The sequence below is a fragment of the Diorhabda sublineata genome, chromosome 6 (genome assembly GCF_026230105.1).
Source record: "Diorhabda sublineata isolate icDioSubl1.1 chromosome 6, icDioSubl1.1, whole genome shotgun sequence".
Lineage (NCBI taxonomy): Eukaryota > Metazoa > Arthropoda > Insecta > Coleoptera > Chrysomelidae > Diorhabda > Diorhabda sublineata.
Window position 1 is genome coordinate 5,629,295 of NC_079479.1, and position 13,991 is coordinate 5,643,285.

Consider the following 13,991-nt stretch of genomic DNA (forward strand, 5'->3'; position numbering starts at 1 on the left):
AGAATAAATTTCACCTATAATTTTTTTAGATTTGATTAATTTTTGTGTTGTTTGTTTTAACTTTATATATTTTTTTCAACATCTTGTCCATTTTCATTAAAAAATAGAATCATAACTGGCAGATTATCAATTATCCCTAAACGGGCACTTGGACCTTTTCTATCTGCTTAGTTTTCGTAAATGTATACTCCTCTCAGAAATTATTATGAAAACAACAAATCGTAGGTTGCATGGTAAAAACGAGTGTCAAGATTAAAAGATTGTTCTGCAGTAATTTTTTTGTAAAATCAAATGAAAACAAATGTAGAGCGAAAAAACAAATGTTAAACAAAATTTTTTGCCCTTTTTAATGCATAACTTTTTAAATTTGCGACTTACGACAAAATGTAATATAAACATTTTTGTAGGCAAAGCGTTTTGCCACAAATTATTTACTCACACATTTTTCATACGATTAATAGTTCGCGAGATATAACGAAAAAGGTATTTGCACCCCCACAAACTTGGAGTTACGCTTAAGACTTAAGACATTTTTTGAGAACAAGGTAGGATGAAAAATTCGCAAAATTTGTTAAATAATTCAATTATCGTATTTAAAGAGCCACTTAATTGGGTAAATTTTAGAAAATTTTTTAAATACGTCATCTAGTATGAAATCTAAAATTCTAAAAATATTGTTTCTCTGAGCTACTTTTGTTATAATTTTTTGTTTCCTGAAGCTGTAATATAATCCATTCCTGAGTTATGGCAGACGTCCGTTCTTAGTTGCCCATCCGGTACAATACAAGAGATTTTCTAATTTTTTGACTTATAAGAACTGTACGTATTTCTTGCAAGTCCTAGAAAAAGTATAATGTACGAGATGTGTGAAAACTTTATTATTTTTTTGAAAATACTATTTTGTACTACACAAGAAAATCATAGGTTAGTGTATGGATCTTACATTTGTTTGTATATGTCGTTTTAATTCAACTCAGTTTATCTGCATATAAGAGACTAAATTAGTAGTAGTACTTAATCAGTCTATCATGTAGTTATCTAGGCTTAAAATATAAAAAAATATATATATAAAAGTTTAATTTAATGTACATAACTATTATAAAATCGTCAGTTAATAGTTTAGAAAGATTCCTTTTTATTTTGATAGCATCTACTTCATTTCTTTAATTTTCTTATTATTAACTTGCCATTGATTCGTTCGGAAAGTAATGCATTTTTTATCAAAAAACGTAATTATATCCTGAAAATATAATTTTTTTTTAATCTGGAAAGTATCACGTTTCAAATTTTACCTGAATATGAAAATTGCATCCCGACTGTTCTTTCAACATTGAATGAATTACTTCTAGTTGTATCGGTTCATACAGGACAATACTTTCAGCCAACATTGGATTGCAACTCAAAAAATTAAACCAAGCAATTTGTAAAGGAATACAGCAGGATGCTATTTTCTTTGAACATTTTCTTTCGAATATCAAATCACCATCATTTTCACTAAAACCAGTAGTTTTTTGTAGGAAAAACCTAGCACAAGTTCACGAGATTGGTAAGCTGTGACATTGGGTAAACACACTTCAAAACATAATCGTGGATATCAACGAAGGCCTTCTTAATTAGTCGTCCGCAATATGAGCACCACGTAGCATTGTCACGAAATATAAAATATAGCAACCTACACGATTTCCACTACAGATCTAAGTCTAGCCCTAAGTTGCTTTTGGGACTACAAAGATTTTCGATCAGAAGATCGAAAGTAATAAGATATATTAAATTAGATAAATTTGACCTGGAGTCATTTTACAATTGATCTAAATTAATATAAATTGTCATGATACCATTTACTAAACTGATACCGTTTACATGAAAAACTATCTATATAATAGCGTCGTCATTTTTGTTCTTCCTACAAAAACCATCTGTTCTATTCCTACTACATGAGTTATACAGGATTAGTAATAAATAATAGATCAAATTGAAGGGTATAATCAGAACACAAAAATATCGATAGTTATTAATAATAGATTAGATCAGATTTTGTAATGAGAATATGGCTAATATACATCCCCTGCCAACTGCAACATTTACATATATATTGTGGTATTCGATTTTAAATAGACATAATTAAACAACTCTAACTTTGAGATTTTCAAATTTCAATTTATGTCATTTGATAGATAAAAAAATGAAATAATTAGCAAAACATTGAATTGAATTTTATAATCTAATAAAACAGATGTTAAATACCGAAATGTGATACTCCTTTATTTACTATATGTATAGGGACAATCCCTATTAATTATTTGGGTAAATATGAGATTGAAATAAGTCACACATGATGTAACACATTATCAAAATATAATATCAAAGTCTCAAGAGGAACAAGCCTAAAAACAAAAAATAAAGTAACGTATTAAGTTCCTTTCAATACTTGCGATGTTATTGACATATGACAAATATCTTAATATTTACAAAATAGTTTCGTGATGATTTATCTTCATTTAAAGTCTCTTTTCATAGAAAAAAACAGAAAAATTTCTATTTATTTTAAACTGATTTTCGATCAAAACAGACCTAAATCATAAAAAAAACATATTAAAAGATGTAAGAAATGAAAAGTTGAAGAAAAGTATTCAAATTATGAGATGAATCAACATGTATATCAGAAATAATATTTTTCCTACGACCACTTATGAAAAGAATAGATTAGACACTCATTTTTACCTAAGAAAGTAGCTTATTTCACACATGTACTAAAAAAACATATGTATTGAATGCTTCTTTTTCTTATGTTATATATGGTCTCCAACGATAGAGGGAATACGCGAACATAATATGAATTTGGCTGGGTGCCGAAAGGCAGAAGACCAAATTCAAGATGACTGAAGAAGTAGACAATATGATTTGTGTACTTTATCTATACGGCAATAAGCACATATGTTAGGGATACCAGCTATAATGCAACATAACAAAATCCACTGCAATTTAGTAATCGTTACAATAACAATTTTACATTCAACTTTTATAACGTGTCAGAAAAAAGTAAAACAAAACCATTAATAATTTTTTAGTTCTTGTTAGGTATCTAATATGGTTACAAAAATTTATTGTTCTATTGATTCTTTTTCTGTTCTTTAGTTATAAAATATTTCATAATCATTTTTTTCGTTTTTGTCATCTCTACTGTTACAATATAAAAAATACTTTTCAACACATGAATGGTATTATTTAATTGACTTTCTTATTTAAAAAATACGTTTTATTGAAGAATTTTTTACGTGGTCGTAGGAAAGATAGTGTACACAACTCGTTGGAAAGTGTATTTCGCATTCGTTACGTTCCAGCTTGTTATATAATATACTATTTTTCTATTGCCACGCGCAAACTAAATACTTTATACACACTTTCGAGTGCGTACAACTTTACACACTAGTGCATAAAGAAACATGCTTTAAATAGTAAACGTAAAAAAACGTATTATTAAGGTCTCCATTGCATATCGGCTAGAATACGAAGCTCACATGCGAGAGGTTCCAGGTTCAAGTCGCGCTCATTCCACTTTTTATTTTTATACTTCTGTAGTAATATTCATATTCGTCGAAGAAAGACTAATTTACACACTAATTACATAAATAACTATTGTTATAGTGGAACTTCGTTTTTTACATTATGTAGGGTGTTTTTAAATTCATACGACAAAATTTGGAACGTGATTACTCGTATAAAATTAAGATGGGTCCTTCCTATAACAAAATTAGCTCAACCCAACCACCCCTTTCCAGGATATCACTCTAAAAAAGTGATCAGTAAAATTGAGTTTTTATTTTTAATTTCAGTAAAGCTATAAACTTGAAACTTTCTAATTTATGGTCATTATGAATCGTATTACGTTTTCCAACTTTACTGTTTTTCACTGAATTTATTAAAAAAAATTATGAATTTTGATGTTTGTATTTTTTTTCACTGCAGCTATTGGTTTTGGGAAAAAATGGAGTATACAGATTATTTTGAAATAAAACAAGGATTTTAAATTAAAATAAACATTTTGACAAAAAAATTTATACGAAATAAAGAAATGGTTACTAATTTCAACCCTGTATAATGTAACAGGAATATTGAAAAAATACCCGTTATTAGTCTTTTGAGGGTGCACGCAAATTACAGAATTTCAAGTTTCTAGCATTACTGAAATTTTAGGAAAAAAAATTAACAAAGACTCAATTGTAGTCACCACATTATAAGGGTGATATCTCAGAAAGAGTTTTAATTCATTTAAAGAGAATTTTTTTCCATTTTGTAAAGAATAAGATGATAATAGATGATATAAGATGAGAAGATTGTAACGGATACAAGAATTAGATAAAAGAACGCATCTCACCTTTCGATTATGGCAGTTCCAACAATTTTTATATTTTCTTTATTATTAATTTCAAATTCGTTGGTCAACTTTCTTTTTTTTATTGTCCTGTCTTCTCCTTCGTATGAAGTTGTTCCATTATCTAAGTTTACGTATGGATGCATTGAATCATAGATATGCCTCAGTAGTTGTATTCCCCTGCGTCTTTTCAAAGGTTTTATACCGAATTTATCTAATTCCGCTATGACATTTGGGGTATCCATTGTATCAAAATCAGGCATGGGAGTGACATCATTGGTTTTTATTATTATATTCTCATTGGGGGTGGAAATATTTTTAATGTTATTGTCCATCTTTTCTGGCGTAAAATCATTTGTGTGAGACTCAACTAATGTAGTAATGGTTGACCCTTTACTACTATCACTATTAGCTTCATTTTGATGGACTTGTTTTGGTTTGTATTTATTTGTTAGTTCTAAAACAGAAGATATTGTGATTCTCATTCATATTTCAGTAACTAAATTTTTGTTTTTAAAATCTTAATTTGTTTCATTGCCACAGTAAAAACAATAAATTTATCTATGATTCTCAGAAAAAATGCGCAAAATTATAATATTGGAATACAACATTACTTTTCAATTTTATTCCACAAAATTGTTAAATACCCTTCATATTTCCTCAATAATAGATTTTTGCAGTTTTATTTCAATTGATTCTATGTGGATCTATTGGCAACACTGTAATCCATTTTTTGTGTTCTTCAAACACTTGCAACCTGCTCAAATAGATAACAAACGGTCCCATCATAATTTTAATGTATGTACTTAAAAATCAGCTGGTTCATAAATCGAATAAGTTTTCAGAATTCCAAAGGAGATGAAATTGTTCAAAGTTCGAAATATCTAATACTAAATTTAGTTCAATTTGCGGTTTTAGAAAGGGCTAAAAGAAGCTCAAATCTCTTCTTGCAAGTTTTGTTTGTTAGTATTGATTTTTCTTCATCCAGATCACTCTTTATTAGCCTCCCATTATAAATTTTCTAGATCCACTACTAACAATAGTATAATGGTAACAGTTAATAGACAATTTATTAAGAAAATATACAGGGTGAATCAAAAGTAATGAACTAAATTGTTAACGAAATAGCTATTTTCAAAACTAATGTACCAAATTGTAACTACAAGCTTAGAGACAAAAATAATATTAACAGCAATGGTTCCGAGACTATTCCTTGGTAAGATGCAGGATGTAAAATTGGAAAAATGAAGTAGGTTTATGTTAACGAAATACCTATTTCCAAAACTAATGGACCGAACTGTAACTACAAGCTTAGAGGCAAAAATAATATTAACAACAATGGATCTAAGTTTGCTCCTTAGTGAGTTGCATGATATCAAATTAGAAAAATGAAGTAGGTTTTCCTGGTTAATGAAATAGCTATAGAATCGGATGAAAAGTCCATCTCAAAGGATAATGAAATCTCAATCTTCACCGATATCCCTGTAACAAATTATCGAACAGGAATTGGTGTGTTCTCAAAGGAACTGAACGTCCAAAAGTCATACAAACTAAAAACTGGAAGTAATATCCTTCAAGCGAAAATCTATGTAATAGAAAAGGCTACCAGACTGATAAGGAAAAATGGTGAATCAGATAGAATCACAACAATCTACTTAGACAGTCTTAAAAGAAATAGAATCAAAAACTACAAAATCAAAAGTGGTAATGAATTGTTTCGAGGGACTCTCCTGGATTTGTGACACTAAAGTCAGCCTCTGGGCTACCTGGAAACTATGAACAAGAAAAATAGACTTGCAAAAAGTAGGACAACGGAAGTTGATGCCAAAGAGAGTAAAAGTGCTGGAATTGTTAAAAAATACTATAGACATAGGAAGCATAGCCAAATATCAGGACATTTAATCAAAGATAAGTGATTGCTCGATATTTAGAGCGATTTGGCCAAAAATAAATTAAGCAAATACAAAAAAGATAATAAGATTCAAGAAACACTCAATACAGAAGACCATTGGAGTGATCCCTAGACATTGTACTGCTGGTACAAAACTACAGAAATGGGGAGTGACAACAGACAACTATTGCAAAGAGTGTAACGAAGAAGAGATCGATAGAGAAACTACGTCAAATAATGGGAAACGACAAAATAGCAGAATTAGAAATAGAAAATGAAATTTAAGCTGGGAGAGAAAATTTTTAAAAAAATAGTCTATAAAAGGGAAAAATATATCGGAGTCGTTAGCTATTGAACTGTTTCCCAAATCGTGGAAAATAAATGGTAATACAATAGGTTTCAGACCTCCGAGTGAATCACTATCGACGTTGCCCGTACTAACATAACCATGTCTGTTTCTTTGTGAGATGCAGGATGTTAAAATGGAAAAATAAAATTGGTTTTTGTTAATGAAATAGATATGGGATGAAATGACAAATCCATCATTAAAGCTAATGAAATCTCAGTCTTCACAGCCCGGTAACAAATTATTGAACAGGAGCTGGTGTGTTTTCAAGGGAACTGAACATGAACGTAGACACTATTAATAGGAAAGCAGATAGGCTTGAAAAAAATAGGACGAGAGCAGTTGATGCCGAAAGGAGTACCAGTGCTACTGGAATTGTTAAAATATGCTATCGACATAGGTTAATGAAATAGCTTTTTAAAAAATTATGGACCGAATTATAATTGTTTGATTTACCTCCTAGATTCTATTTAAACTGCATTGTTATTTACCTGCATGTATAGCATCCAGTTCTTCATTTTTATAATCTGTATCAGGATCATCGTTAACTGTATTATCAAAATTTGTTAAATCGAAAATGTTTTTTTTATGATTGGCACTTATTCTATTGGAGTAATTCAATTCTTCATCGCTTAATACAATTATACTTTCTATTGAACTTTGACTTAAAATATCAGGATTGTCTTCTGCCTTTTCTAAAATAATATTCAAAATAACTATATAATATCAAAGAATACATAAAATAATTTAAAAATTCTTGTTTTTTCATATAATTATTCAAAATCAGAAATTTTTTAAAGCAGTAACAAACGATTTATATTATTTAAGCAATTTCCATGGTATGGTAATATTATACTATAGCGGTCGCCTGGTTTTTTGGCTGTAAAACATCGAAAATCGAGAGTAAGATTGTCAAATTAGACGATTTTAATCATTAGTTTATGAAAACATATTCTTAACAAAGCATATGAATTTGAAACGTTCAAAAGATATGTTCACAATATCGCTAATATGTCACAACATAACCAAAATAGGAAAATATGTAAATTGATATGTTGTTATTCAAAATTTGGCTTTGTATAGCTAAAACCAACTAATTTTGATGATTTTAAAAGGGATAGAGATCGAGAAATATTTTTTTACTGTCATATACCTGCTAGAGCAGCATCATGTTCCTCATTTGGGCAAGTGTCATTTTGATAGGTATTTTCTAAATGGAATAGGGTTTTTTCATTATTGGCACTAACTTTATTTGAATAATTCAATTCTTCATCTTCAGATAAAACCATACTTTCTTGCGAACTAGCATTATTTTGACTTTGGCTGAGGACATCAAGATTATTTTGATCATCTCCATCATCTGAAATAAATAAACAATTTACGGTTCTGCCTTATCCTATTAGCGTTTCATTTATTTTCTTAACTATGAAGCATTTGGCAGGAAACAATGTCCGAAAACACAGGCGGTCGCAGGCCGCATCCAATTTTATCAATTAAGCAAAATTTTATAAATCCTCCTCCAATGGTACTAGTTGGTACAAGTACTTGGCGTAACATTTTAACGAAAAAATATATAGGTAGAGCATGGTCCCAAACAAATAAAAAATTTTAAAGTTCTTGTCGATAAGGATGTCAGAAATGTATTTTTTGTTTAGTTAGTTCAACACAACTTGTCAGATGAAACTGGAAAAAAATGTTCTATTGACGGGGAGTAACAAAATGTTTACAACAGAAAGAAAAGGCGATGACGCGCCATTATTTAAAGACTGATTGCAGTAATAACATTTTTAGCGAGTCAAAATTTGACATTCAGAGGAACTAGTGCGAAGTTTTATCGGTAATTTTTTTACGGCAGTGAAGATGTTGGTCAAATTTGATCCAGTTATTGCGAAACACATCAATGATGTCAGTAAATACAAGATATAAACCTATATGCCACACTACTTAGGGCGGCACTTTCAAAATGAAATATCAATATTTTAGCTGAATCTATTCGTAGTGAATAATGTCAAAAAAGCCAAAAATTATGCCATAATTCTCAACACTACATCAGATATTAGTCACACACAACAAATTATTGTAATTAGGTGCGTAACACTACTGTTTGTTAGGCAGATATTTTTCCAGTAACTAAAATACCACTGGTGATAAAACAGAAAAATTATATAAATATATTCTAAAACAACATCCAAATTATATCGATTAATACTTAAGATTAGTTGAATATTATTTATCTGAACATTCCTAGATAACAGTAGTTCTTTTGTACCGCAAATTCATTTTAAAACATTTTGCAGTTTATCATCTTGTGAAAGGCATAATACAGATAATTGCGTTTGAAAAGGATATAATTATAATTTATTTGCTACACAAATTAATTTTCAAACATTTTACAGTTTATTGTCCCTATTACTAACATAACAATAGTTCTTTTGCACCACAATGAGAGTTTTTAACATTTTGCAGTATATCGTCTTGTGTAAGACATAAAAGTAGTTCTTTTGCACCACAATTTAAGTTTCACAAATTTTACAGTTTATTTCTTTAGTAATGGATATAATAGTAGTTTATTTGCAACACAAATTAATTTTCAAACATTTTACAGTTTATTGTCCCTATCACTAACATAACAGTAGTTCTTTTGCACCACAATTTAAGTTTTACAAATTTTACAGTTTATTGTCCCTATGACTAACATAACAGTAGTTCTTTTGCACCAAAATTTGAGTTTCAAACATTTTACAGTTTATCGTCTTATGAAATACATAATAGTAGTTCTTTTGTACCACAATTAAGGTTTTACAAATTTTACAGTTAATTGCTTTTGCAATGGATATAGTAGTTTATTTGCACAAAAAATTCAAACACATTTCATTCAAAGATGAAAAACAACTAGCTGAAATATATAGTCAAAAATAATCTCATTCCCTATTTATCAAATTTTTATATGGCATTTTAATCTCTGTGGCTTCAAGTGAAAGTAAATAGAGTAAATTAAAAATTATTTATGAAATAATATGACACAAGAAAGGCTTGCAAATCTCTATTGGACCCAAATTCACTGAAAAAATTTATTTCCCGAAATTATTAAAGATTTAATTCTCAAAAAGTCAGGCAAGTTAGTTTATACTTAATTATTAGGTGTATATATTGTCTTTGTAGAAGAACTGATTTATATACTTTTCACTTTACAAGATTTATATTCAAGTTGTATTTTCTGAATGAATACTGTTCTTTTTTATATTAGAATATCTATTTTTATTTACAAAGTAGTATTTTTTTAGCATCTTGTTAAAAAAAAACTTTTGGTTTTCATATTTTCTTTGCATTTTTGTTCTTAGACAGGGGAGATGGACTCTGGTCATCATTAAGCGGACAGCTGATACCCTACAACTGGCCGCAAGTATTTGTTATAGTCAAAAATCTGGACATTTGCAGAACTTAAATCATTATCACAATCAGATTTTCATTATGTAATCTATGATAAATTATAGTAAACTAAGCCCTTTTGATAACAAACAGCAAATATTCAGCACTGTAATATAATATTTTAGGTATACATATTTTACATTAAACATATCTTAAAAGGTCTTCAAATGACTTTAAAAATACTATATTAAACTACAGTTCACCTACCTTGTGAATTCAGAAATTCCATAACATAATCAGTAACGTTCAATGACTTTGTAGAATTATATTCATAAGAAGCATTACCAGAATCTAAAGATGAATATTTGGTACCAAACGATTTTTTGGGGTTAATTTCAAGATTTCGTCCAGATAAGTCCATTTGATGTGACTTAATATTATTATTACGTTTTTCTGAGTTCTCTAGAAAATTAAAAAACGATTTTTCACAATAAACGATTTATCAGAAAATCACTAAAAAATTGGACAATATAAAATGGTGTCAGACATGATTATGTGGTACAAAAAGCAATGAAAATATTGCTGAAAGTATAAAATGGGGCATGAAAAGAAAACAAAACGCCACAAGATTGGCAAAGAGGAATATGAGATATGCTAGAAAAAAGGGTGGAAAAACAAATGGACCTAACCTTAAATAAAATATGAATATATAAACCAAAATATTATCACATGAGTTAAGACGGATAGGAACCTCAAGTCCTACTCTTTTTAGCATAATTATATATTAAGGAGTAAGCCAGACACACAAAAACATGTGGAAAAGTGAAACCTATAATAAGAAAATGTTTTTTTGCTAATAAATAAAACGAAAATGATATACTAGAGACAAATTTCAAATATCTTTGGGTAGTAATAGATAGTAATGGAAACCAAGAATAAAATATCACAGATTGCTAAAACCTGAATTAATTAACACAAATAGAAATTCGAGAAAAATGAAACTGGCAGTGTTCCATACATTGAAAGGATGATAACAGAATGAATAAAGAAATACGGTAGGCTAAGACAGTTACTAAAAGAGGACAAAACAGAGCAAAAGACATTTTGGGAGAACACAATAGCTAAATTTTTGAGAATTGGTCAAATAGTACTGAATACAAAGGAATGGCAAAGGCTAGAAGAAAATAAAATTTTCAACCCTATACCAAGAGGAAAATTAGTTAAATGACCGTGGAGAAGAGTTTGAAGAACAATAAAGAAATTACAATCACCTCTAGGGTTTTTGATATCATCATCAGAATTTTGAGTTAAATCTATAATTTCTTCAATTTCAGTGATATGTTCAAGGAGATTCTCTTCATTATGAAAGGAACTTTCATAATGTTCAATTCTATTATATTCCAAAGATTTTTCAGTTCTTGATGTATGCTCATTTTTATCTGACTTGCCATTTTTGGATTCTTTATTAAAATGTGGTAATTTGGAAATTTCTAAACCCTTGTTGGTATTTTCAGTTAATTGATTTACTGGTGATAATTTGTACATATCCAATTCATCTTCAGAAGAAAATAAATCTGGAGAGCTACATTGGTCAATTCTTTCTTCAGTAATCTTACTGCAAGAAGCAATGTTTTTTATAACACCGAATTGCTCTTTTTCTTCTACAAAAATATTTTCATTATCAACATTTTCTTGGTCAGTTTTCAGTTCTACTTTTGCAGTGGAATTGTTTAGCTCATCGAAGGTATCTGATATTACTGTTTCCTCTACTTCATATAATTCTTTCTGTAAATTTATTGTTTCATAAATTTTTGAATTTGTATACAAATCTACTTCTTTTGTTTCTTTATCTACACTTTGGTTAGTTATTGAATCAGTTATGTCATCAAATTCATGTATTATTGTTACTTCCACTTCATCTAATTCTTTTTGTAAATCTTCATGAATATTTGAATTTGTGCACAAATTTTTCTCTTCAGGTTCTATACTTTTCCTAGTCTCCAAATCAGTTATACCATCAAGCTCACATTTTGTTGCCCCTCCAACTTTATCTATTTTTCCTTTTTCTTTCTGTAAATCTATTTCTTCACATTTCTTTGTTCGTGTTGGTGACTCTTCCCTGCCAGGTATTTCACTCCAATTTTTCAATAGGCAACCAACTGCAGATTTTACATATGGAATTTGAAGTGAATGACAAACATAACTGTTTAATTCATTGAGATCACTAGCTTTCCAGCATTTCTTGTCATGAACGTATTCACTCAAAATTGAACTGTTCACATTTTCATCTATTTCTTTAATTTTGTCTAGCAGGGTTTCATTATTTTGATTTAAAATGATTGCTACTTTGGAGTTGATTAATTGTTTTCTTTCTTCCTCATTGCGAATGTATAGGACCGGTGTTATAAAACGAAATTTGGAGCTCTTAATTTTCCTTGCTTCCTAAAATAGGATAAAATTATATGTAAAACTATATTTTTCATATGATACAAAGAAACTAAAGAATTCATAGACATGAATAATTTAATTTTTCTCACTTACTTCTGAATAACCTCGTTCTGTTTGGAATTTTTGTCTGGAGGATTTGAAACCATATTTTTCCAGAAAGGTTGTAATTTTAGGGATCTGTTTTGGTGATAAAAATGAAGGTAAGTCCTGCTCTGGAGTTTCTTTATTGATTTCAGGATATTCTTCAGCATATGTAGATTTTGATAAAGCTAAAGCCATTTGTAAATGTTCAGGATTCACATCCAAATTATTAAAATTATCTTTAGTACGTTTTAAAATAAGATTAGGTATGGTCTGGTTTGATTTCTTTAAATTTGTTTTTCTCTTTTTTGATTGTACTTGTTTCATTACTTTTCGAATACTTTTAACCGGCGTTTTAAAATCATCATCACTGTCACTTTTTAGACTAATATGTTTTACTTTGCCTAAAAAATTTTTATATGGCGAATCGATTTCCTCAGATGATGAATTCTGTGTGGAAGTAGATGGGTGTGAGGTCTTAGATCTGTTAAAATAAAAAAGTATCTTTACTATCTAATATTTATTAGTATAGAAAGTCAATATATTTATTTCATTCTCAAAAGAATGCCATTTTATTACATATAAGTAAAAACTGAACAACTTACATGGTTTACAGATAATTTTTCAGTGACTTTCTATGTACTCTAGTTGATCAAAATACAACAAAAACTACAAAACTAACCTATTACTATCATTTTTAGAGACTAGGTGATGATCTAGTGATTTTGCTGAGCCATGATTGTTCTTCCGGGATTTCGGGGGCATGTTTTTCAATTTCTCTTTCTCTGGCTTTAGCTAAAAGTTCTTCAACGCCACCACCTTTAAGTGATGCTTGTATATGATCAATTTTTATTTTCAAACCATCTGGCATATCAAACTTTCCTTCGATAATAGAATGCTTCAATTTTTGAGATTGTGGCCAAAAACTGTGAATAAATAAATTGAGAATTGAAATGATTTTGATCTTTTCCTTCAAGCTTACCTATAAATATACCAGCTAACTGCCCCAAAAACTATTCCAGCAACAGCAAAATAGTTCCTTTGGCGATACAATGGAGTTCCTTTGGATTGCCTCGGTTTCCTGAATTTTTCATTGATTCTCCAATCAGCTTTATCTGCCATAACAAATGCTGGCAATTATTTAATATTTTTTAGACTTGACTTTATCACATAATATCTAAACCCAAATTTCAAATTACAACCTAACTTTTTCTTCAATTTTACAAATAAAACCATAGACACAATACAGGCTGAAGTAGTCAATTCATAACAACATAAATGAAATCAAATGGTAATTAATCATATCTACTTCATATACCAAAAATATTGATATTATGTAAAGCTAACCGCTTTATAGACATAATTTGAGTAACAAATTCCAAATCCATCGGATACATAAAACATAAATATAAACATAATATAACATAATCAATTAATATTTGCAAGTTAACTTGTAGTTATTCTGTGAGCTATCGACGTCTTCA

General features: G+C 29.2%; 1 protein-coding gene across 2 annotated transcripts; it reads right to left on the minus strand.

The window, feature by feature from the left end:
• Positions 1 to 567: 567 nt before the first annotated feature.
• Positions 568 to 13,990, minus strand: LOC130444839 (structure-specific endonuclease subunit SLX4-like). 2 transcript variants are annotated; one of them, XM_056780118.1, is made up of 10 exons: positions 13,490 to 13,990; positions 13,190 to 13,433; positions 12,520 to 12,991; positions 11,250 to 12,420; positions 10,246 to 10,440; positions 7,763 to 7,969; positions 7,101 to 7,304; positions 4,376 to 4,829; positions 1,293 to 1,494; positions 869 to 1,240 (listed from the first exon to the last, which is right to left on the minus strand). In XM_056780118.1, exons 2-10 carry the CDS (start codon positions 13,270 to 13,272, stop codon positions 1,151 to 1,153), a joined length of 3,078 nt encoding a protein of 1,025 aa, XP_056636096.1. In that variant the 5' UTR covers positions 13,273 to 13,433; positions 13,490 to 13,990; the 3' UTR covers positions 869 to 1,150. The 2 variants fall into 2 exon arrangements, with proteins under 2 accessions (XP_056636097.1, XP_056636096.1); XM_056780119.1 differs by lacking the exons at positions 869 to 1,240; positions 1,293 to 1,494 and adding an exon at positions 568 to 839 and having other exon boundaries at positions 13,490 to 13,964.
• Position 13,991: the final 1 nt, after the last annotated feature.